This window comes from Eumetopias jubatus, unplaced genomic scaffold (assembly GCF_037043125.1).
Source record: "Eumetopias jubatus isolate StellerSeaLion01/CBP00866 unplaced genomic scaffold, mEumJub1_p1.0 scaffold_6, whole genome shotgun sequence".
Lineage (NCBI taxonomy): Eukaryota > Metazoa > Chordata > Mammalia > Carnivora > Otariidae > Eumetopias > Eumetopias jubatus.
In genome coordinates, this window is record NW_028274812.1 from 34,437,386 (window position 1) to 34,463,972 (window position 26,587).

The 26,587-nt window shown below is 38.5% G+C and overlaps 1 protein-coding gene across 5 annotated transcripts in view; it reads left to right on the forward strand.

The window, feature by feature from the left end:
- ARHGAP18 (Rho GTPase activating protein 18) overlaps positions 1 to 26,060 on the forward strand; it is a 121,292-nt gene extending 95,232 nt beyond the window's left edge. For 2 of the 5 annotated variants that reach the window (XM_028125336.1, XM_028125340.2), the window contains 6 exons: positions 1,611 to 1,693; positions 6,099 to 6,305; positions 7,121 to 7,261; positions 19,470 to 19,594; positions 23,269 to 23,330; positions 24,551 to 26,060. In XM_028125336.1, the coding sequence (XP_027981137.1) occupies positions 1,611 to 1,693; positions 6,099 to 6,305; positions 7,121 to 7,261; positions 19,470 to 19,594; positions 23,269 to 23,330; positions 24,551 to 24,642 (710 nt within the window). In that variant the 3' untranslated portion in view covers positions 24,643 to 26,060. The other 3 variants (XM_028125337.1, XM_028125338.1, XM_088023872.1) reach the window with 3 other exon arrangements.
- Positions 26,061 to 26,587: the final 527 nt, after the last annotated feature.

Sequence of the window (26,587 nt, forward strand, 5' to 3'; positions counted from 1 at the left end):
AAGCTCCAGATTAATGTCTCGAATAGTTCTTGATTCTTTTCCAGTGAACACAGAGGTCTTACAAGGTTTATGTACTGGTATAATTACTCCTTTTAGTCCTAGAGGCCGTTAGAAAAGGAAAAATGCCATCACCGTATTCTAATGACCGTATCTTTAACTTCCCAGCTGGGACACTTTGAGAGGGAAAGGGTACCACTGTTGATGATTATGGTGAGCTACAATGGCCACCAGGACTGTGCTGGGCTAGTCTGATTTTTTTTTTTTTTTTTTTTACTGAGATAATAATTGACCTACGATATTATGTACAGTGTAATGGTTCAGTATTTGTATATATTGTTGAAGTGATCATCACAGAAAGTGGTTAACATCCATCACCACACACAGTTACAGAATTTTTTTCTCTTGTGATGAGCACTTTTAAGATCTACTCTCTTAGCAACTTTCAAATATGCAATATATTGTTACCAACTGTAGTCGCCATGCTGTACATTACGTCCTGATGACTTAACTATTTTATAACTGGAAGTTTGTACCTTTTGATGCCCTTCACCCAATTTGTCCACTCCCCTCCCAACCCCAGTTTCTACCAGTCGTTCTGTATCTATGAACTTTTTGTTTTGTTGTTTGTTTTCTAAGATCCCACATATAAGTGAAATCATATGGTATTTGTCTTTGTCTTATTTTACTTAGTATAATGCCCTCAAATTTCATTCCTGTTGTTGCAAATGGCAAGATTTCTTTCTTTATGGCTGAGTAATATTCCACTGTTTCTGGCCTATTCTGGGTAATATTCTATTGTTTTCCAGGCTATTCTTAAAGCATAAAATATTGAGATGATTGCCGTGTGTCCTCTCATATCATAACATTTCTTCAGAATTTCTAGGAGAGACATGACTGAAATCATCTTGTGTTTAAAATACTTATAATGCTTAAGTTATGCTGTTTTGTGTACATTCTGTAGCTATGGATTCAAGGACAAATCGATTCCTGAGGAAAAATACCAGAATGACTCCAAATATCCATGAGTATTACTTCTATGGGTCAAGGGTTACTAAAAATGATAACTATCAATGATAATCATGTACCTCTTCGACTCAGTCATTGCTGGTTGTTTTTCTGGTTCATTCCGTAGACATTTATCAAACACTTACTGTGTTCCAGGCTCCATTTTACATCTTCCTGTTGGAATCGGTGGACTCTTACCACATAATTTGTCCACTCACCAGTGAAGAAACAACCTTCACTGTTAACAGATGCACCCTGACACCATACCATGGAAGGGCCAACTTTCTGTGTCTCTTCATTGGGGAATAATTATCACGCAGAAGTTAAAATCATTTCCAAAGCACTGTTGTGTGTCTGCAAACATAAGGCCGCTCGTCATATGATCACAGTTGGAAGTGAGCATTCTGAGAGAAACTCTAACGCGGCAGCTGCTTCCCCTGATCTCTCTCAAACACACTCTCAAGAACGCTCACTGCTCAGTTGTTGTGTCTTAAATTTCACAGGGATGTTTATGCCAAATAACTTTTTTCTTACAAAATGATGAAAAGGAAGTAAAAAAAAAAATGGTAAAGAAAAGAGTTCAGATTTATTTAATCTGTCTGCAGATCTTCCAACCAGGACGCAACAACTACAGGCTTTGAACCTTCTTGTCATCCTCCTGCCTGATGCAAACAGAGACACACTTAAGGTCAGTGGATTCATTTACATTAAATATCCCTCAGAACTCAGCAGAGTAATTTCTCGTTATTTGTGGCAAAACAATGTGATGTTTTTATGGAAATGTTCGTAGTTAAGTCTATAAAAAGAAGACTGACTTTTAAAGATGGTGGAAGTTTTTGGACGCCTGGGTGGCTCAGTCGTTAAGCGTCTGCCTTTGGCTCCGGTCATGATCCCAGGGTCCTGGGATTGAGTCCCACATCAGGCTCCCTGCTCAGCAGGAGGCCTGCTTCTCCCTCTCCCACTCCCCCTGCTTGTGTTCCTGCTCTCTCTCTCTCTCTCTCTCTCTCTCTCTCTCTCTCTGTCAAATTAATAAATTAAAAAAAAAATAAAGATGGTGGAAGTTTTTAACTCTTTGTTAGTGTATGTATTAGGCTAGTCATGTTAATAGTATTACCAGGTGTTTAATTTTTGCTGTAACGCTTCTACCAAAACCAGTGAGTGAAGTTCATTTTTTTTTTTTTGATGGAAACATGGGTGCTTTGGTTTCTCCTTTTTATTTTTCTACATTTTCCAAATTTTATTTGATGAGCATATAGTAAGTTGAAAAATGGATGTTTAAAAAGAAAGTTGTAAGGCTCATCAAATAAAACCTGTTGCCTAAAGATGTTATATTTGTAGTTGTAAGCAGTAGAGTTTGAAATAAGTCATAAGGATGATTTTGAAATGTTTGGTTAGACAAAAGATAGACCAACTCAAACAAATTCTAGTTATTTCTCTAAGGGCTTACCCTGAGTTTTTGATTTACATCATCATTTCAAAGTGATTTGGTCTATATGATTTAATACCATTTATTATAAGCATTGTCAGAGGCTTTTATAATAATCAGTGGATTGCTCCACATTGATTTATTTTCTTAACGACAAAAGTTTATAGAGTGGTCGTAAAAGTTTAGTTATAAACTTATGAAAGAAAACGGAAATTTCTAAAACAGAATTTAGAAAGAATATTTACCTTAAGTTTTGCCATTGCTTTAAAACTTATATATCTAATGGTAGAACCCTTGCCCCTTTACCCCCTACATTTTTTTCTGTTTAAAATGAAAAATCATGCCAAGAAATTTCATGTCAAGAAAACAAAGCCAGTTGTTAAACCTTGGAAGTTTTTCCTGTACCTTATTAAGACTCCGTGAACTGAAACTAGGTGGTAGTTCTTTCATGCCCATGGAATTGAGTGTTAATACTCAACTTTTCTGGATGAAAGAGTTTCTGGGGATTACTGGAGAAAAATCCCTGCATCTCTACAGGAGAACTTCCAAAGAGTTATTCCCTTTACTAAGTCAGGAAAAAAAAAATCTTGTGCTTCACTGATTGTTACATGCTGAGAAGGCTGCGTTAAGTGTTGTTTTGGAGACAGAGGCCAACTACAGAAAGGGTTACATTTAAACATTGTGTGACCAGGGTTGCTGCGTAAGGGCAGATTGTGGCTGAAATAGGACAGCGTGGAGACTGATTTCCAGTCTGTCAGCTATGTCCTGACACAGAGCCCTGAAAGAGAAATTTAATCCATGTTTTTCTTATTCACATAGAGGTAACCTGTCTGTGATGGCTCTGTGAATGACCAATATAATATAAGGCAGGCATTGAATGGCACAGATTTACTTAAAACATGTCTGCATTCAAATGAGTTCAAATATTTGTGAGAGTAAACACTTATTCCAGTATGGTTTGTATTGGGGCAAGGTTGGTCTACAACTCAGTTTTGGAATTTGCCTTCAGAGTCCCAGGCACACTCTCTTGAAAATTCTGTTTGAAGAGATATTGTCTAAAATTTTAGAAAAGCTTTAATTTTTGCATATAAGGTTACTGGGAGTACAGTTTTATAAATCGAGAGGGAAATACTTTTTTGGAATAAAAAATTGGGAAATGCAAAAAAAAAGTCAACTTAATAATTAAGTAATTAAGCTTTATTTGAGAGCTTAATTAGCTAACCTTGACTGTTTCAAACAAGATTTCTAATAATAGAAACATTGAAACAAATGCCATATGTACAAGAAAATAAACCATTTACATTTAGTTCAAAGTGAAGGAAAACTCTGTCAGAAGGTAATTTTAGGAAGCTTAACGCAAACTTCTCCAATTTTTACGAGCCTAGTGCCACTCTTTCATTTGCTGTTTGGAGGACCGGGATCACGTGTATAATCTTTGTAGACTATTATAACAACACATCGAAGGGTTAGGAGGCACTGTGTTCTACTAGCACCATGTCCTACTTTAAGCCTAAAGAGACAGATGTCTGGGCAAACTGCTTGACCGGGATTTTTTTGACCTTGGATTATTGTATATTTGGATCATGAGCGTAACTATTTTTGACTTGGAGGAATAATGAAGACCAGTATTAAGATATCAGTGAGGGATCCATGTTAATAAAATTATTGGTGTTTATCTATTTTTATTTCTTTTTAGGAATTTAGCTGTATACATTGTCTTGCTCAATCCTGGCAGGCTGGGAGATTAGTATTTCTGTTTTACGAGTAAGAAGACTTTAAAGGGCAGAGATGTCAAAAGTTTACCCTAAGATAAGTAACCGTGCTGGGACTCAAGCTGGTTTTCAGGGAGTGGGTCCAGTAAGACTTATGTAATACCAGACTAGTGATAGATACTTTTTTTTTTAGAGGTGGGGGAGGGGCACAGGGAGAGAGGAGAGAGAGAATCTTAATTAAGCAGGCTGCATGCCCCTCGTGGAGCCCAACATGGGGCTCAATCTTATGACCCTGAGCTGAAATCAAGAGTGGGACACTTAACCGACTGAGCCACCTAGGCACCCTGATACTTTTTTTTTTTTTTAAAGGTCAATTCTTCTATTTCAGGTAAAGAGAAAATATGTCTGAAGATGAAGTGCTTTCAGCAAGGGCCAGGCTAACTTTTATTAATTTCCTATCTAAATACACAGAAACACACACATTCTAATATTATAGTAGTGGTTTGAATAATCTTATTGCATATGCGCCCCACAATTAAAATGGTTTATTACCTAATCTCTATAATTTATGCTTTGTAAAGAAAGAGATACACTGGTCCCTGAATAATTATTCTGGTCTCTGGAACAAAATTAAATTTTTTTCCCCAAACCTCACTAGTTAATCTTTTGTCCTCATTTGAGAAGGTATTGTTACTGTATAACCTTATGGTTGGATTACAGTTTAACTTTCTGAGAGCTGTACCAGAAATTAGATACATAAATCTTATTGTTAGATACTGAGGCTGTGCCTTAGTTTGTCTCAAATGTTTGAAGTCTATATAGCAGCTAAACTTGATTTAAGATCCACCTGTTAACACAGGAATTTTTTCCCCCTAAATCTTGAGAGAGATGAACAGTTTCTTTTTCCACTTCGGTATAGTTTATTTGACCTCTTTCAGGTTGGGATTTTAATTAAATATGAAAACATGATTCTCTTTATAGTTAAGAGTTCAGAAACAAAAGCCAGATAGACCTTCTCCACCATTTGCTAGCTCTGTGATCTCTGGTACATTCCTTAAATTCTCTTACACCTTGTTCCCTCATCTGTAAAATGGGGCTAAGTACAGCCTCTCTCTCCAATAATGCTTAGTGAGATGGTATCTGTGATGTGCTTAAAACAATGCCTCACTCATAGAGAACATCGAATGCTTGTATCGTTAGTGTTCTAGACCAAAATTAATTCAAGGAAGAAGGCAAAAGAAGAACTTAAAGCCTTAAGTCCTGTCAGGAAGGTGATATAAGTTACCTGTGGCTGTTACGGAGGGCAGGCTCAGAGGACACAGGAGTGTTGGCAATAGAGGTGGGCACTGGGTGGTATCACAAAATGAGCATAAACCAGCCTGTTCTGGTGAGAAGTTCCTTTTTGTTTGCTCATTCAGTTTTTAAAAAACTTTCTTCTCTTGGTCTCTCTTCATCCTCTCTTCCTCCACATGACAATCTCCATTCTTTTTAGAATTCTTGTCAGCCAGCTATTGAGTACCTTAAAGCAAATGAAACTGAGCTTAAGTGAGCCTTTCTAAGGGGATTTTTAAAAAAAAAACTCCTAAAGATAAAAGTGAAGCACTTCCTGAGGCAAGTGAATATTTGTAGGATATTTGAAACTGCTTTTCGGTGTTCCGTGGCTCTGGTAGGCTCTGTGTCTGATGCTTCTCCATTCCTCTCCCCACTGCCTAGTTCAGATGTGTGTCCTGTCTGCTTCATTCCCCTGTGCCATAGCCCTTCACAGAACAAAGCACCACCTCAGGGTGCTAACCAAATGGAGAAACTTTGATGGCAAGGCCCATTGAAGGTAGCTAGCCGACTGTGGTTATTATGCACAACTTATTTGTTTTTAGCTAATAAAAATCCCAGACGGGACAGTGCTTTAATCTCTTATCTTCATGAAAACACAAATCTCAGAGTCATTTCTGTTTCAGGCCCTGCTTGAATTTCTCCAAAGAGTAATAGACAATAGAGAGAAAAATAAGATGACAACCATGAATGTAGCAATGGTCATGGCCCCGAATCTCTTCATGTGTCACACGTTGGGTTTGAAGTCCAGCGAACAGCGAGAATTTGTCATGGCAGCTGGGACAGCTAATATCATGCACTTATTGATTAAGTATCAGCAACTTCTGTGGACAGTGAGTATATATTTTTAAGCTCTGTTAATGAGTGGTGATATCTAGCTTCTAAAGTCTTTTTAGAAAGGTTAGATTTTCTATAAAAAGTGAACCAGTAGAGGTGATTTCGAGTGCAATTAAAAAATATATATATAATGTCCATACACTTGAAACTAATATAACACTGTAAGTTAACTACACTGGAATTAAAATTAAAAAATTAATGTCCACTTATTAAATCTCAATTTTTAAAGTACCAGCATTATTTCATTGTTTCAATTTGGTAAGTCCTAAAATATTTTATTTTTGCTAATGTAATTTCTGAGGATCACTTTTTCCTAGGTTATTGCTAGATCCCCGTCAGCTTTTATTGATTGGTGAGTTTTTCTTTGTTGTTTGAGGTGAGGCTAGCTGGTTATCAGAAGGGACTGCAGGTTAGCTAAAGGCTAGGTTGTTGACAGGTGGCTTCTAAAGGGACCACCTGTCAAAAGGTGGTGGCCCCCCCATGCCAGTCGCCCCAGGAAGTCTCTAATCTTGGCATATAAGGCATAGAAGATGGCCACTATGTCCTTGAACTTTACCAAGCCTCTTTGTGAACCTCACTTACACAATGGGATGTAAATTACTTCATGTGCATGCTCTATACTCATGGTGAATGAATAATACGATGCATTTTTTGCGTATTTAACGAATAGTGCATGTAAAATAGTATAGTCTTATGAAATGGACAAAACCTTTACTTCCCTCCACATTTAAAACATAAAGATCATTATTTCCATAGTTCAAAGTGGTGCCACTTCTTTTTCCTCCCCAAACTAAATTTTATTTCTCCGTAGATTCCCAAGTTTATTGTCAACCAAGTGAGGAAGCAAAATACTGAAAATCATAAAAAAGATAAAAAAGCCATGAAGAAATTGCTGAAGAAAAGGGCTTTTGACAGAGAAAAATACGAAAAGCAAGATAAGAGTACAAGCGATGTAAGGAAAACGTGAAGATATGTATTTATGCAGATTTCAGTATTTTTACTATCACATGCACGTGAAAGAGTTTCGTATGTTTCTGCAGTAGTAGGACTTTCTACACACTTCCTGGGCCCTGGTACTAATTATTAAGTTAAAGGCCTCAATAAGGGTAACTGTGCTCCTACCAATGATCAGTATTAACAGTTGCTCAGGTGTTGGTGACTCAGCATATGAGCTGTTAATGGGGAACAAAGGAAAATAACAAGACCAGAATGTCTCAACACACACCCACCCACACACACACAAAAGACTCCGTGGAGACTACAGTTGCCCACTGAATGTGTAATCTCTACGCAGCAAAGAGTCCCTGTGTGAACCACTGATCTTTTTTCTTCAAATTTTCTCACCTGTAAAATGGGGAAAAATAACTAACTCAGATAAACATATAGGTCAGTGGTTGGTTATGCTTAGGATCCTTCCTGGGTTTCAGTAGGTACAGAAACGGTTCTTCATTGGATCACTAGAAGAATTTGGTGAGATTTATGTTGGATGAAGAAGATTAAAATATTTCAAAAAAGAAACATCTAAATATCAGCATTTACAAACTGCTATAAGAATATATTAAGAATTCGGTTTAAAATGATAAAATATACGTGAAAATACATTTATGAAGGGAGTTAGCAAAGCTCTAACTTAAGATCCTGAAATGAAAGGGTTTCTATTGTTCTCTTTACAGTGGAGACAACCCCCCCCCCCCCCCCCCCCCCCCCCCCCGCCCAACCAGCACCACCATTGAGGTTACTCAGTTACATGCTGACATCTTGTGGAATAATGTGGAAATGCAATTATCAGCTTGTGGGGTTTTTGTTTTTTGGCTTTGGCCTACTTACAGATCTAGTAATTGTAAAATACACACACACACACACATATATGATATATATTCTATATTATGGCTCTCACCATTACAAAATAACATTTTTTGGCATGAAATGTTTTTGGTCCATTTTAAGTATCTTTAAGAACATAAAATTTAATAAAAGGGAATTGTAGCTAGTGTTATATATTTTTGAGAAAGGGTTTGATATTGTCATGGGTTAGAAAGGATTTTTGGCATACCATTTTTGTTTAACTTAGAACAGTTTATTTCATCTAAAACCATTATAAATATGTGAATATTATCTTTGTAGCTCTGCTTATTCATATTAACTTAGGTGACTTTATAGCCCTGTCTTTTATAATGTGATTCTCTGAGGTACATTATCTATCTGAGGAAACATTTATGCTGTGCCTTTTAAATAATAAAACCTTAGACAAAATAATTTAAAGGTTGTGTTTTGGAGATGAAATGTTGACATGATTTTGTTATTTACAGAGAATTTGTGTTAACTTGGATTTCTTTAGTTTGTACTTTGGGCTGATTAGATGAGAGTTGGTCTGAGAATTATCTCTGTACTAGTTAGAAGCCATATTGTCATTTTAAGTCTTGGGATTTAAACCTGGATTTTATCATGTATTAGCTATTACTCAGGGAGTAAGCCCTGTAGCCTGGGGTACCCTGGGCTACGAAACAGGAAGTGAGCATCAGAGAGACTTCACTGGGAAGTAGAGCTGAGATGTGAAGAACATGTAGGTGTTATTTAGGCAGCAGATTGAATAGAGAGGTCTCACTAGCAGAGGAAGCTTCCTGGCAGAGTGGTAGCCCCTAGGTAATAATGACCCATGATGGTGGTTCATTGGCCCTGTCGTTTTGGTTGAAAAATTTTAGTCACTTGCCAGAATTTTGTTCAAGGTACTGTCATTTGATTAGGGAGAATAACAATACACAGAAAACAATTACAGAACAACAGCGACATTGTTGGATGGAACATGGGTCATCTACTTTGTGATTGGCCGCCCAATCCCATTCTGTCTTATTAGTTTGTGTTTCCTTACTTTCCCCCCCAAATCATTTGAATGTGTAGCATGAGATTACGGAGCATAAAACTGCCTGGGATATTTTATTCATTTCCCAAGCAACTATTTAATGGATGGCTCTCATGTTCCAGGCACTGTTTTAGGCACCTGAGAGACATTATTAAACAAAATAGGTGAATATTGCTGTTCTTGTGCAGCTTAAATTCTGTAACTAAAAATTAATAAGTAAATTCCATAATATGTTAGTATGTGGTTAGTGCTCTAAAAATGATAAAAATAGCACAGAAAAGGAGAATTGAGAGAGGGAGCCCCTTGCGATATTCAGTTGGGTAGTCTAGGTATTATTTGTATGAAGATGTGAAGGAGGGACAGAGAGCCAAGATGGATGTATTTCTCAGGAAGCACAGATGGAATAGTCTGTCAAAAGCCTTTTGGCAGAAACTTGCTTGGGGTATTTTAGGACCAACAAGGAGTGCTTGTGACCCAATTGGAGCTGGCAAGGGGAATGGCGTTATGTGATGAGATCACAGGGACCATGGGACCAATAGATTATATAGGGCCTCGTAGGCCATCTTTAGGAATTTGAATTTATCCTGAGTGCAGTGGGGTCATTGCAGGATTTGAGCAGAGGTTTGAAGATCTATGTTTTAAAATGTTCCCTCAGACTATTGTGTTGAGAATAGACTGCAGGAGAGCCAGCATAGATGGGGAGACCGTATAAGAGGAAGAGGTTCATGTCTTAATCCAAGTGAGAGACCAGGATGTTAGCCCTGAAGACGACGTGGTCAGGCAAGACAATTCTGTGACTTTGAACTTAGAACTGTTGGAATTCCTTCAAGTTGAAATGATACGAGTTGTAAGAGAAAGAAGTAAAAAGTGACTCCAAGGGATTTGGCCCAAGAAACTGGAAGGATGGAGTTGCCCCTTCAACAGAAAAGATCACAGTTTTCAGTTAGGGTGTGTTGAGTGCGAGATTTGTGTAGAAAAGTAAGTAGGGATGTTTGAGGGTATTTGGTGGGAAAATTAGGTCATACGGGCCATTGAGGTGCATGGTGGAGCAGGGGCAGAAGGAAGACCAGATTGGGTCTCTAGGGGGAGCCAGGCTTCTATTCTGAGGAATGTCTTGACCCCAGGAGTTACAGGATTATTTTTGCATTTTTTTAAGGTTTTTATTTATTTGTCAGAGAGAGAGAAGGAGAGCGAGCGAGGGTGCAGCAGGGGGAGTGGCAGGCAGAGGGAGAAGGAGGCTCCCTGCTGAGCAAGGAGCCTGATGCAGGACTCAATCCCAGGACTCTGGGATCATGATGTGAGCCGAAGGCAGGCGCTTAACCTACTGAGCCACCCAGGCATCCCTGTATTTGCATTTTAAAATCATTGCTGTGATGTCAGAAGAAGGAAAGTTTGCAGCAGTGAAAAATAGGAGGTTACGTAGGAGGAGATGCCAACTAATTTCATTGCTGATGGGAGCACATAAATTGGTAGAATCCCTCTGGAGAGCAGTTAACATGCGGTAAAGGCCTGAAAACCTTGCTCGTTTTATTCAGAAACTCCTTCAAAGGGAGTAATAAGATGAACATGCAGAGTTATCCTTAGGTTCATTGCCATATTCTATATACTGGCCAGAATTAGAAATAGTCCAAAAGGATACAGTGGGGCACATATGTTAACAGCGTATTTATGTAGTGAAATATCATGAAAATCCAAGTGTATATATTGACATTGGAAGATATTCCTAATATGTTAAAGAAAAGTTACGAATTAGTGAATATTGCCATATTTGCAAGGGTAATAATTATCATGGGGTCAGGCATGGTGCTAAACATTTTGTAAACATCATCTCATTTAATATTTACAGGAGTTTAATTGAAGTATATGGTATTATTGTCTCACTTTTTATAGATGAGGAAAGTGAGGATCAGCAATCTTAAATAACTTACTGAAGGTTATCTAGATAGGAAGGGGGGGGCTGGAATTTGAAACCAAATCTGGGTCACTTTACTCTTAACCTCTATTTCCTTATAGGGCACAGAAAAACTGAGAAGGATATGTACCCCGGTCCTGGGCTAATGTGTAGTAATACAGTGAACATGTATTACTGTCATTATTAACATGGGCTTAATAGATAGCTTTTAACACAGTCCTGGGCCATGCCAAGACCCAGCAGTGGGAATGGAGGGAAGTGTTAAATGCGAGCCAGGAGGACCCACAAGATGTGGAAACTAATTGGATATGAGGAACGTAGAATGAGGAGAAATCTAGAATGACTCACTGATTTTACCTTGGGTGATTTTATCATTGAGAGAAGCCATTAAGGAAAAGGAACAGCCTTTGATGAGGTAGTCAGTTTTTGACATTTGTAGTTGACTGGCTTGTGTGAAAGTACTTTGGCTACATGGGCCTGAAGCTCAGAAGGCAGCCAGAGCTGGAGGTGTGCTTTTGGGACTTGCATAGAGATTTCCCTTGAAGCCAAAGACACCAATATTTTGGTTGTGGGCCTTGGGAGAGGAGCTGGTAAAAGAGGCCAAAAATAATAGGAAGTCAGAGGAAGTGAAAGATTATAGCATCTTAGAAGCCCAGGGAGGGAGGCGAGGTTGGTAAATGAGCTTGGTTAGTGGTGCCCCATGCTAGAGGGAGCTTGAGTAAGGTTAACACTGGACAGAGGTCCAGTGAATTTTGCATTTGAAAGGCCACTTCTGACTTTCTCCAAAGCATTGTCAGTAACTATTGATGGAAGGAGCCGGATTGGCAGGCATTGAAGAGGGAAAGACAGACTGTAGATCGTGAAAATTCATCAAGGTAATATTTTTTAAAGCATTCTGTATGCTATTAATGATAACTATATACAATCAGGATTCAAGCTATTGAACATGATTGACTAGATAAATTAATAGTTTGAACCAGGTTGTAAGGGACACAATCTACTTAATAAGACAAATGTTTTTAATGACTACAGCATATTAATTGTTTGATACAAATGTGAACTTCTTGAGTACTAAAGACACTTCAGTTGCGGCGGGAGGAAACACTTGGTGAAAACAACAAAATTGTAGACCATTAAAAATAACCATTTTGTGATAGCCTTCAACTTGCGGTTGGGATTGATATTACACACACACACACACACACACACACACACACACACACACCCCACCACACATATCAGAAGTCGTGTGGCTTGAGGATATAGTTCTAGCTCTGCCATCAGCGAGCCCTTAATGACAAATCATTTTATCTCTCTGGGCCTTACTTGCCTCTATAAAATGAGAAGTAAGACCAGATTAATGCTATCTCATCCAAAGTATGCAATAGGGTTATCTGTAGTAGTAGTTTTTTTTTTAAGATTTTATTTATTTGACAGAGAGAGACACAGCGAGAGAGGGAACACAAGCAGAGCGAGTGGGAGAGGGAGAAGCCGTCTTCCTGTAGAGCAGGGAGCCTGATGCGGGGCTCGATCCCAGAACCCCGGGATCATGACCTGAGCCGAAGGCAGACGCTTAATGACTGAGCCACCCAGGCGCTCCTATAGTTGTATTTTTTATAAAACATGACTGGGCCACTCCCTGGACCCAGAGTCAGAATCTCTCAGAGCCGGAGCTTGGTATATATATTGTGTAAAAACTGTAAGTATGATTTTTCCCCCCATTTGGTATGTATGTGTGTGTAAACATGTATTTAATTGTATTATGGAATTTTTCTTACCTATACATGAAAACAGAGTAGTATATGAACCCCATAAACTCCTCACCAATGATCAAACCTATTTTTCTAATCTTGTTCTATCCTGTCTCCCACACCTTGTTTCCTTTCAGTATTTTTTTTTTTAAGATTTTATTTATTTAATTAACAGAGAGAGACACAGCAAGAGAGGGAACACAAGCAGGGGGAGTGGAAGAGGGAGAAGCAGGCTTCCCGCCGAGCAGGGAGCCCGTTGTGGGGCTCGATCCCAGGACCCTGGGATCATGACCTGAGCCGAAGGCAGATGCTTAATGACTGAGCCACCCAGGTGCCCATCCTTTCAGTATTTTTAAGAAAATCACAGACTTCCCATCATTTCACCCATAATTACCTCAAATCACATCTCTGCCTAATAAGGGTCAAGGGTAGCTTTGATGAGCATCTGGTTATGAATTGCTGAATCATGTCCGTTTCAAGTCCATTGTGGACTTTGATCGGTATGATTTTTCTACCATCATTCTGACTCACCTTTCAAAGTAAAGGGAAGCTGTACATTTGTTTTTTAAGATTCATTTATTTATTTGAGAGAGAGAGAGAGTGCATGAGCAGGAGGGGCAGAGGGAAAGGGAGAGAGAATCCCAAGCAGATTCCATGCCCAGTGCAGAACAGGACGTAGGGCTTGATCTCACCACCATGAGATCAAGATCACGACCTGAGCCAAAACCAAGAGCTGGAAGCTCAACTGATTGTACCCGTTTGGGTGTACCTTTATGAGAAAGTGCACCTTTACGAGAAAGAGATTTTGTGAAATAAGCCAAGCTCTTCCAATCTTCCCTCATTTGTAGAGGGCGTGTTCCCTGTGTTCCCTCTGTGGTTTAACTCAGGATGATCTCATATCACACCCTTAATTTACAGTTGAGGAACTCAATTTTTAGAGAACTTACATAACTTGCTAAGAGGCCAAGATGATCTTGTAACATTTTAACATTTAGGGCTTTGTGCATAGAAAAGAAATCTATTGCTACCACTTTCTGCCATTCTTCTCCAGAAGAATCCCAGAGTTGGCAGCAGTGCGGTGTAGATTCTGGGTTGTTTATAGCCAGGGCTGCATGTCTTTGGTCACAACTCTGTTTAAATTCCATCTCTGGTTTCATTTAACAACTCTGACCCAGAGCATCATTGCAGGTATTGTTTAAAGCATCTGCTTTAGGTCTGGAAACAGTGTCTGGATCTACTTGGGGACTCACATGGAAAATCAAATTATAGTATCAAGCACAAAATCTTGTTTCTTTTTAAGATGTTCTGTGACTTTTTTTATAGTGCATAAAAAATACCAATTAAAAGAGAAAAATATCAGAACTTAATTTCATTGTAAATTAAATGCATATTACTATAGAAGTTATTTCAGGTTCTTCTTTAAAAGTCTTTGAATCTGAGCTGGATAAAAGTTTAAGCATTTGGATGATAAAGAGCTGATTATAATCAGGACTTAGGCAGTTCAAGATAGCAGAGAATGCCTCTGATATTTCCACTTCCAATCAGACTAAGGTGATGCCATTTTTGTTAAAGATACCTTGCTAAAATGTCCTTGTTTAATTTCCTAAAATATGTGTTATATTCTTTTTCTTAGGGAAATTGTATTTCCAGTTGGCCCTTTTGAAGATAAAAGATTTTTCTGTAGCATTAAAAATGTCAGCTTTACATTTAACTTAGCTTTTAATGAATAAAAGAAGAAATTAATATCTCTTTTAAAGGTCTGACATTGAATTTCTAATCTAGAATGCAAAAATATGAGCAATGTGGTGTTTATCTACATGTTTTGAAGAAATACTAAAATTTTCTATTTAACCAAATAATGAATAATAAATAAAGTCTTGTTTTTAAAAATATACTTTAGTTCAGTATATAAAACATGTGAGGACCATATGAGATTATTTTCTCCATTGTAAGTTTTCGTATGCATAAGAAACTATTATTTTGTAAGTTGTAAAATCCTTTGTGACTAAATTTTGATGGTGTGTTAGTGAAATTCTGCTCTTCTCCAGTCTTGCTGTACATCACATAACTTGAGCTCACCAGCACACCAAAAATAAATACATAAAAAAAAAAAATAAGAGACAGAGTCACAGCTGTTAAGACAAAAAAAAAATATGAAATAGGAAGGTTACAAAGATGATACTGTTCACAGATTCAGTCATTACTATGGCCCAAGTTAAGAACAGACTGGCTTAATGATCAGGCATGTTGTGTCTATTCAAAGCTTGGCAGCTCATTGTAATTAGTGTACTTAATAGCTTGAGTATTTGATACAGCATGATTCTGGAGCTTAATAGTAGTTGTCATAGACCATTTAAACTAGAGCTTTGGCATTATTTATTGTTTATCGTCTTTAGCAAATATCATTTGGCCACCCTTGTCAAGATATGCGGAAAAAGTTTCCAGAAACAACTTCTAAACTCTCCATCTTTAATCATTATATCTACCAGTTGGACGCATTTCTTCTCCAACAGTGAAGGGCATGGCAGATCCAAAGTGAATCAGACTCTTCTATGTATGTATTATTGTGAGAATTTGGATGGGATGTATTACTACAGAAATGAACACTTCAGAATTGTTCCTGTCCTATACACTCATGCAGACCCACATACACACACATATATGCACCCACACCCTCCCTGCTAGAACAGTCTCCTGAGTTGTCAGGGAGTGTGGCCGGTCAACCCAGGAAAGTGCTGTGTGCCATTGTTGGTCCAGAGAAAAGGGTTCCACAGGCACTGATACCCCAGATCTCTACAAAAGGAGTCAAAATAGTATAGTTAGTAGTTCGGGAAGGGGCTAAAGCTGATCCAGACCTGGCCTAGCTTCACCTGCTCCCTAAGGGGAGGACGTGAGAAAGTGTAGTTTCATAGCCAGAAGGAACCTGACCCCATGCCGCTCCCCATCTGCTGGCAAGAGCCATAACATGGTGATTACCTGACATTTCACATACACATGAGAACTCTTGAGTGTCCTCAGAAGCTAGTCCCTGAACCTCCTCTTTCCAAACTCTGGAAGAGAGACTCTGGATTCCTGTGTCATGTGGGCTGCACTTGGGTGTAACCCGCAACACTTACACTGACCTCAGTGCGGTGTTTTATAAAGAAGCGTGGTTGTACTCTCGAAAGTACGATCTCCGAACTCAGGTAGAAGGTGTAGACCATGGCCACAGTTTTAGAGGCCTTCCGTTGTTCCTGAGGGGTCTTGTGGGACGAGTGGCTGCATCCTCAAGCAGGTACATGCAAATGCTATGACTCCCTGCAGGAGTAAGTGACTGAAGTATTTCTCGTAACACCTTTAATTCCTTCTGTCCTCTCTTCTCTCAGTAGTAGAGGAAATACCATGCCACAAATGGAGGCAACTTGTTTCTTTTCTTTTTTTATTTTTTAAGATTTTATTTTTATTTATTCATGACAGAGAGAGAGAGAGAGAGAGAGGCAGAGGGAGAAGCAGGCTCCCAAGGAGCAGGGAGCCCGACGCGGGACTCGATCCCAGGACCCTGGGATCATGACCTGAGCCGAAGGCAGACGCTTAACCATCTGAGCCACCCAGGCGTCCGGCAACTTGTTCTTTTAGAAAAAGTTCCTAAGATGGCCTTTTTGCTCTTTAGGAAATACATGTTGGCATATGTTATTTTATTCTAGAGAAAAAACTAAAATGTTAGCATAGCATTCTTGGAAATATTTTTGAGTGATTCATCTAATCAATAAATATTTGCTAGCTGACTCCAGCTGTGACTCAGCTATGTGGTGTGTAACTAGAATGCAGGTGTCATATATTAGAATCCCATCATAAAAGAGTTTCAATGGAAGGAAGAGATTCTTTTTGATTGTGGATCATGGAAGGTTCTATGGAGTTTGATGTATTTGAGTTGGGCCTTGAAATGTTAATAGAAGATATTACAGAAGAGAAGTAGAACATACATAAAGATAGGAAAGCTTGGGTGTTTGTAGCAAATTTTGGTTGGCCTTTTTAATCCAAACAATAGGATATACCACAGGAATAGTGGTGGAAAAGGTAGGGAGCAGAGAAAGGTTATCATATCCCTGAGCTCTCTGGCAGTGTATTATTTTTCTGGACCATTTTGCTTTTGTAACTCATTTCTTGTGGACCTATATGTAAAAACTTAATTATCATCATCTTACTTCACCATAAATGTCAGCATAGATTTGCCTGCCTTTTTGATATTTTAGGGTTGGATAAGATGTAATTATGGGGACAGTTTTTGTCACTATTATTTTTTGCTCAAGAAAACCTGCATGTGAGGATATCTGGCACTATGACTTGAGCAGATTTCCTAACTTTCTTAAATGAGCATAAAGTATTTGGGTGTCTGCAAACCCCAGCCTGCCATTTGGGGCCCTCCATAATATAATAGACCAAGAGAAGCCACAATACCAATAATTGTTTCTTTTTTTAAAAAAAATTTTTATTGTTATGTTAATCACCATACATCACATCATTAGTTTTTGATGTAGTGTTCCATGATTCATTGTTTGTGCATAACACCCAGTGCTCCACGCAGAACGTGCCCTCTTTAATACCCATCACCAGGCTAGCCCATCCCCCACCCCCTCCCCTCTAGAACCCTCAGTTTGTTTTTCAGAGTCCATGGTCTCTCATGGACCAATAATTGTTTCTTAATTGAGGGGACAAGGTGGATTCGGGTTTTGCGTACACAGGCTCTGTGCCGCAACTGTTGCTGTTGCAATTTTACTCCAACATTCGTGTTGTCTGCCAGCTTATTGTTTTCCACCTCCTATGAGGAGACAGGTGAGGCCGGGCCAGCAGATAGAATGACCAGAGTGGGATATAGGCTAGTGATGAAACCCAGGGGAACAGGGCATGTAGCATAATCTCTGAGTTAGAAAATACACCATTGGTTTAATATCTGCTGTGAAAGAAAGAAAGGGCACACTGCCATACAAAATGCCCCATCCATCATATGAAGCAGCTCATTTTCCAATGTTACAAATGAAAACAAATTGTCACAGAATCCACTAAAAAGTTAACTTAGATTTGCATCCTAGGGGAGAGGCAGAGGTGAGAGACTAGATTAAGTTATCGGACCAAAATATATGCCCCAGAAATTGAAAGTCAACAAACTAAGCCCAGGGGCCAGGCTGGGTGGGAGGGAAGCAAGCGTTGAGGGGTCTGGGAATGGGTTGGGATTGAGATGTCCTTCAGGGATGGGATTGAGCACATTACCCCCAGGAAGAGAAGTTGAAGGACACTAGGAACACGGTCCCTCTTCCAGCAGGATGGCGAGTGGGCAGCCTGGATGCATTGTCTGTCTTTGGCTGGAGGGAGTGCTCCCTGGCCCTTCACTGAGTGCTCAGGTGAGGGCAGCAGAGTCTCACACGTTGGTGTGAGGCCCTCTGCCATGTTTCCCCAGGTGTAACAGGTGCTTGCAGCCCTTTGGGGAGCAAAGCCATGGTCTTACACAATCCCACACTTCCTTGTATGGCCTTCTATGAGTATCACTTCTTTGTTATTTTCACACTACATTTCACAGGTTACTGAGAAGCAAGTATAAATCTTTTGGAGGCACCTACATCTTGATGTGGCCTGATTCTAAAGCCATGTTATTTTTACTGAACTTTGAAAGAAATCACATTAATTCCATTTATGGTATATTCGTGCTTTATGTTGGGGTGGGGGATAAAAGCACGGATGAAAAACGATATTGTGAGCACAAAAAATATTGTGTACTAAAAGACTTGTGTCTTATCTCCTAGGTAAGTAGACCTAGCACGATGCTTGGTACTCAGTCAATGCTTAGTAAATTTCAGTTTAATGAAACAGGGTTTTGTAATAGTTAAAGCATTAGCTTTAAACATAATTTGTGCATGCTGTTTGTCCTAAGGTCTGTTCGTGACACATCGTTGTAAATAATAAATTACTATTTATTGTGGTGAATGATTAGGAATTAATTAAGCCTAATATTTTGAATGTCATAGCTGATATTTTGATATTATAGTCCTTAAAATCTTTCACTGACATCTCACCAGCTATATCAACAGTTCTTAACATCTATAGGCAAAGGATTTAGAATTGGTCATCTGAAGTTCAAAGCGTGTGGTCACAGTATCAGCTTCATAGCCAAGTGAGAAGCAGATGCAATGCAGATGTATAGAAAAGTATGTTTCCTTTTTTTATAAAGACGCTCAGGAACAAAAATTTCCGTGAAATTTGGTCCATGCACAGGCAGATTTTTAAATTGCATACATTGCAATCGCACACAAAGTAACTTCTTTCTGATTCAATTTCATAAATTGCTACATGAAGAAGCACTCTCTGGTAGATAATCCTCAGAAATCAGCACTTAATATGGCAGTAATGGTTATTGCTGTCATTCTTTACATCTTTAAAAATAATTAAGCATTACTGCATAGGCATTAGAAAGTTCCCCTCTCACCATTAAGAGGATATTTGAGGTTTGAGGTAATTTAGCAAATTACATTATACAGTAGTTAAGGGTTTTACGTAGTGGAGTAGACCGCGTGGTAATTGAGCACACTTCCCGTATAACGCACTGTACAGGGTTCTGAGCCGCGGCTGCCACCAGCTTGGCTCCAGTGTCCTCATTGCTTTGCAGGCCGACGTTCCTCAGGGAGTGATTCGAGTGCAAGCTCCCCATCTTTCCAAAGTTTCCATGGCAATACAGCTCACTGAAGAACTAAAAGCCAGTGATGTGCTTGCCAGGTTTCTCAGCCAAGAAAGGTAGAGGCCTGTTTTGTTTTAATCGTTGCATGGTATAATTCACACGCGCGCGCTCTCTCTCCTTCCCCCTTTAAAAAACACACACAATGAGGGGTGATGGGAAGTCCTTCAGAATTTTGTCTTCCCAGCAGAAAAGAAGAGCAGACTTAGTAATTAGACGGTTGGAATGGGCTGCGTTCCTGTGAGGTCGTTTATGGGCAAGTTGAGCCTGTGGCGAGCAGGATGTCGGAGCTTGCCTTCACTGTGCCTGCAAAGGGCTTGGCACAATGAGAGCACTTGATATTCTTTCCAGAATATGCGGATTGGGGGTGAATTACTGTGTGGGGGCTGTTAGGAAAATCACTAAATAAGATACAGTGGGATTAAAACAAAGAAACAAAAAGTACAACTTTTTCTATGAAATAAAATGAATAAAGAGAAATGCTTAAATTTGAAAAGCAAGGTCTGAAGAATTGAGAGAGGACAGCCAGTCCCTGGAGCTTTGAAGTCCCCTGGACACAGAGCACGCCATCCCCGTTAGGGACAACCAAGCCTTCTCCTCTGTTCTGGTGCTGATGGGGTAGGAGGAGGAGTTCTCTGGAAGCTGTTGGCCTCCCTCTGATGGTATTAGAGCATACGCTTTCTGAGACATCTTACACTATCTTTTCTTAAATTTTAGAGGTTTAACAAGTGTGTTGGGTTTTCAGTTTTTATCCTTCTAATTCTTGTTTTTTAGCTAAAGTTATTTTAATGATTTCCACCTCATTGAAAATTTTTTTTTCAAGGGGAAATCCGGGGCCCTGGCGTCTTAGCTTATGAATTCTCTTAGTCTTCCGTAGGATGTCATCTCTGCATTCTAACATCCAAGGGCATCAGTGAGGTTTTCTGCCACAATCTCTCAGTGTTAATACAGTAGCACGAGTATTTAATATGCCTCTGCTCTGTTTAAGGCCCCCTGCTAGATGTCAGAAAGGGTATAAAGATGTATTTTAAAGTATCTTCCCTCAGGTTTTATAAAGTGGGAGAAGAGATGAGCCTGAGCAGTAACAGATGGTGGGGAAATAGAAGAGAGGCTTCTTGGTCATATCTGTGCTTTCAGTAGGCCAGCACCAAGTCCCCTATCAACTGTACGCTGAAGTAAGCACTAATATTACTCCTGTTTTACTGATAAGAAAACCGAGACTTTGCAAGGTCACACATTTCATAGGCGGTGGTGCTAAATTCTAAATGTGTGGTTTCCATCTCCAAAGGCTGCCCTTTAAACACCCTCCTTACAAGCCAGGATCTAGCAACCATCATGGATCTGGGTCCATTGGTGCAGAGTCTCAGAGGAGATGGAATTTTAGGGGATTAAGCCCTGGAGCAGTTAGGTGTCTTTGCTCCCCAAAGGGTGTCTCTGCTTCCTCTCTGCCCCCGGCTGTGACCTAGTAGATGCCAACTCTTACCGTTCTGCTCACCAGGGAGGACTGCCCATCTTTTCCCAGAGTGGTTACCTGAAGATCATCTGGCCAGACTTCAGATACATAAGCAGCTCTTTCAGCTTAGATACAGTTAATTCACACAGCATTTACTTTAAGGACCCAAGTGCTCAGTTGAGTCTGTACTTTTGTTGCTGTCCTTGCAGATGATGGAAGAGGTGATTATGAAGTCAACTGTGACTTTAATATTTAGGGGATAGCATGATTGTTCTAGAAAGCACCAGATTTGTGACAATTGTCCTCTGCATATTTGGATTTTCTGCTTGGGGTGCTTTTATTAAATAAGCATTTGCTGCCCCCTGGAGTGTGGGGCCTGTTTCTCTGCCTCCTCCCTTCTCCCCATCTTGCTCCATGCAGAGGGACATCTGGTAAACTTCTCTGTCCATTGCTTACCCGCCCCCCCCCCCCCCGTCCCAACCATTCCTCAGTTCCTTTCTTTATGCTTGGGGATGCTGAAGGCAGATGATCTAGATCCAAATGCCAGCTTTTCCTGCTTCTTTTCAAGCTAGATTTATAGTCTCTTTAAGTCTCAAGTTTTTTTATTTGTAAGAGTAGACCATAACAAGACCTGCATTATAGCCTTGTGATAATGAACTAGGAAAATGACCGTGAAGCACATAGCACTATCTGTTTGGGCCATATAAGTGAAATTCTCAGTTAAGTGTTGATATATATGTTCTCTTCCACCACATTCTCCTCTTCTCCCACTTGCATTCCACCAGTGTAGGGGCAGTTGGAAACCCTCCCTCCCCCATCCTTTCCCTCCCCTACTTTCTCCACCAAAGACAAGAACACATGAATGACATAAAGTGAATATACAATAAATTTCACATTTACTTATCAGTCTTGATAAAGGCTGTTGCCTTTTCTTTAATTATGGATTTTTGATTAGCATTACGCAAAGCTTGTATTTCCCAGGAAATCCAGTTGAGGTTTTTTTGTTTTTGTTTTGTTTTGTTTTTTTTAAGTAGAGCAAGAACACAGATACTGGAGAAACAATCTGAGAGCAATATCTAACTGGGTTTTTTTCCCCCCTTATCAAGTCTCCCAAAACATTCAGCTTGGTTTTCATAGAAATAATGACTCTTTTTATACTCATAGTTTATTGTGCTATAAGATAAATAAAAATAATTATTTTAAAAACAAGCATACACTGGTTTGGAACAAAGTGAGCTGTCTCTTGGTTAGGATACAACTCAGCAGGTGGATCTTAAGTGTGGGGGCGTATAAAGCCCCAAGTGTCTATCATGTTCCATACAGCAGAGTAGTTAAGAGTTGGATAACCCAAATGAGTCATGGGATGGTTGGTTAGGAAAGCTTCTACTGAGCCATATTTTTCATAATGGTTTGAATAAAAGTCAGATCTGCTTTTCCCTTTACAATTCCAGGGAGTGTGTCTTTGGGGCCTTACAGAAGTGGTTCACAAACCCTTCCGTGCATCACAGTCCACTAGAGAGCATTTGCAAAACAGATTCTTTGGCTTGATCTAGACATACAAAATCAGTTTCTAGAGCTCTGGGTCTGAATTTTTAGCAGGTTTCTCAGGTAATTTGTATACAGAGTTTTGAAAACCACTGAATTTTGCCAATTTTTATTATTCGAACCTAATGTTCTGGAAGAGTTTATTCTTTGAAGAGCATAACTCTGTAAATGCATCTCCTACTTGTGAAGCCTTCATAATGACTATTTGCTTCTACTTTGAGTATATGTAACCCCTGTATTTGAATAGCCAACACAGGAAGTGTTATGAACCATGTCCTATACATTCATCTTGCATACTGTGAGAGTTGTCAGCACAGCAAACACATGATAAATACTTATTGAATAAATGCAGTGTGAAAACTGAGGTGGAAAAATTTCTTTTTATAGTTTTAGGAGGACCTTTCTGGCCCCTATGCAAAGTAGTTGATCAAATTAATAATTTTATTGGTAGCTAAAAGTTATGTTACTTTTCTTTTTAATTTTATAAATTTAGATGCTGATTTATTATTTTGCCTTAAGATGTATGAGTCCATTTGTTTATTTTAATTTACAGGTGTGACATTTTTATTACCTATTTGGCACACTTAACAGATGGGAAAATACAAACGTTAGATAATTACAGTGTGTCTAAGTTATGAATTTCCCATACAAGCCAGAATTCCCCAAGCACATTAAAGTGATTTACTTGCAAGCTGTTTGATGATACAACTAATCAGTTTGTTTTGTCCCTAATAGTGGGATTGCCCAGACTCTTAAGAAAGGGGAAGTTTTTTTGTATGAAATTGGAGGAAATATTGGTAAGCACGTTTTGTTTCTCTCTGTGTTACATATGCTGATTTGACATTGCCAATGGTTATTATTTATATCTTTGAGGAGAAAAAAATCAGAAGTTAAATATAGCATGCTTTAGATAGTTGATGAATTTTGTGAATTTGTTCAGTGGTCTGACTTTTCTCTTCAGGCTCTATTTGAGCTCCTCCATACAAATGCCCATCTGCAAAGGCAAACCTCAGCAAAGGCACATTCCCTTAAAATAGTAGCAACTTCTAGAATGGTAATGAACTTTTTCAAAACTTCTTTCTTTTTTATATGCTTACATCACATTCTTAATAAAGGAAGTAGCTGAGCTTATTTAAGGCCAGGATTACATTTTTAATATGGCTCAGTGCTAGATATTTTTAGTGAAAGCAGAAGTTATTTTTGCCATTGTTGATTGCCTTCTAAATAATGCACACACACACACAAAGACAAACACAGATATACACACATTCGAATACAAGCACATTGGTAACTTAGGAAGGAAAAATAGAATGAATGGATTGATTTTGACCGTGCCCATTTTCAGTTATCAGTGGGTTGTACTCATCTGTATTAAAATTTAAAGTAAACTTTTTCTCTTTATTTTGACCCTTGAAAATGGTACAGGTGAAATTGTTAACGAATAAATGAAATAGTGTTTAATTCAAAGTAATAATTGAAAATATTTTAAGATTTTAAGTTTTGTGTAATTTTTTCCTAGGACACAAAAGTGTTAGTAGATACTGAAACTTTAACATGGGAATATGAAGGCTTGCTCTTAAAATTTAAATAAACTGCAACTCTGTTAGAAGCCTGGAAATATTAACTCTATTAGCAAGGTTTATTTAAATATTTATATATATTTGATCTTGCATTTTTACTCTTAGATATTGGGAATGAAGTATTTTCTTACTTAGGTAGACCCAAGACTGTTGCCACTCTTAATAAAGGTGAATAAGCTTTTAATGAGCCATTGCAGAGCCCTTCACACAAAGTATTTTCAACTTCCTAAATTAATTTGAAACCCTTTCCGTTAGAGAAAGTCTACTAAATTGACTTTTTTCAGTATTTTGGCCAAGTCTTACAATGTCATGGGAGATGGGAAAGGATGAGAGAGATTTTGAAGTCTAAGATTTCAGAGTTAAACCATGAGGAATAAGTTTAAAATTGCATCCCAGCCTCTGCACTGTATTCAACTGATCCAGTGTCTCTTTGGTAGGAGAACGCTGCCTTGATGATGACACTTACATGAAGGACTTGTATCAGCTCAACCCCAATGCCGAGTGGGTCATAAAATCAAAGGCGTCATAGGAGACTGAAGCTGCAGAAAACCACAAGGACCTCCTGAGACTACTTGCTGGGGCAAGCGTGCAAATAAAAGAAACGGCAGGACTCTTCTATTGTTCAGATGTACCCAACTATTGAATAGTGACACTTTGAAGCCTTAAAAAGTTAGAGATTTGTGCTGCTGCCAGAATTATGTTCATTATTAATAATACGATGAGCAGACAAACATCTCTGGAGTCACAGGAAAAAGGGTTAATTAGCTTGGCGGCCATGATGCTCTGTGAAAGGTGCCCGGATGTGGCAGTTTTTTTTTTTTTTTTTAAATGTGAAAACATACTCTCTTCCTTCTCTTTTTTCTCCTAAAATCATATACATGGTAATACGTGCTTCCTCTCCTTTTTCTCCTCCTCATGTCTGCCTTCCCCCAACTAGGTTTGCTTTTTAACCAAAAAGATCACAAATACCAGGTATTTGGCAAGTCGTGAAGACAATGCATCTTAAAATAGACTGAATTCAACAGTATTCATGTCACCGTCGAATGTAAATATTACTCCTTTTGCATCATTTGTTCAGACAATAACATCCCACTTCTTTCTGCTGTATCACATGAAGTGATTTGCATTGTTTTCGGCTCATCTGACACATGTGCGCAGAACCGTATCTTCTATCAAGCAAATAAAACTGTCAGAAACTGCCAATTATTACTGAACTTTTAAATACTTCTAGACTAAGAATAAATACAATATATCTACGTGGAATAACTGGATTATGGGTAACAAGAGAGTGAAAGCCAAATCCCTTCACCTATGCTATATCCTCCTAAGTGAAATTTATGATAAAGTCTTAGCTGGCTTTACCTATTGTCATATTAGTACAAATATGCATGATAGTATAATCCAGTAACGGCTAAGAATGTATTCTACTGAAAGAGGGATTTTTTTTTTAACTCCTAAAGAAGGCTGCAGGAAGCATTATTTTTTTTCTGGGTATGACATAGTCATATGAACAAGTTTTTGTTTGTGTACTTTAATCAGAAATTTATTAAAATGCTGTGGAAAGTACTATTCCCAGGGAGTTTAATGCATAAACCATATTGTGACAAGAGCTGAGCCTCTGAACTGTAAATAAGTGGAACGAAGTGAGAAATGTTCAATATTTTATGAGTTTAGAGTGTAGTAAATAAAAGGTGATGTAAATGAATGTTGCACACCCTGTGTTTTTGATACTTTTAGTAGTGTTTTAGGGAAAATTACACATTCTCAGAAGCTCTTGATGTCACTCCAGTTAAGAGGGAAAATGCTATTAATGAGGACAGTCATACATTTTTAGCATGTAATTATAAGAGCAGCCTGTGTGTATGATCACTTAAATAACATTGTGGTGATTTGTGCCATTGCTTTTTTTATTTAAAAAATTTTTGTAATTAAATGCGTTTTTCTAAATTATCTTCTCTTGGAATTATTACTTTTAAACCTCTGTGTTTATGAACGTACTATAATTTTGTCGGTATTTTTGTTTTTTGTTAAAAGCTACTTCTTTTATTTTTCCTGTTACTCCTGTATAATGTTTAAATTGGGAAGACGGGTGGAAGATATAAAACTGTTTCCCTCCTTCGTTTTTTCCTTATGCAAACTTGTGTTCTTTAGGATTTTTCAAAAACACATTGTAGTCTGTTTTTGATCTTGACAATATATATTAATTACCCAAAATGTTTCATTAATAGTATAAGTTAATGAAAGCAATTAATGATATAAACTCGAAATTAAGTGCTTAATACATTTTAGGGGTGCACAACTTCAAAAAAAGGAGTGAATATAATTTAGATAAGAGGCTTCCTAAAGCATACGTCAGCTAACTTTTTACCACATTTATTCTTCCCCTGGTATGTGTGTTGGGGGGCAGGGTGGGGATACAAGAGGCTTTTGATAATGAAAAGAATGCCAGATCTTGGTAAGTAAATACAAAGATG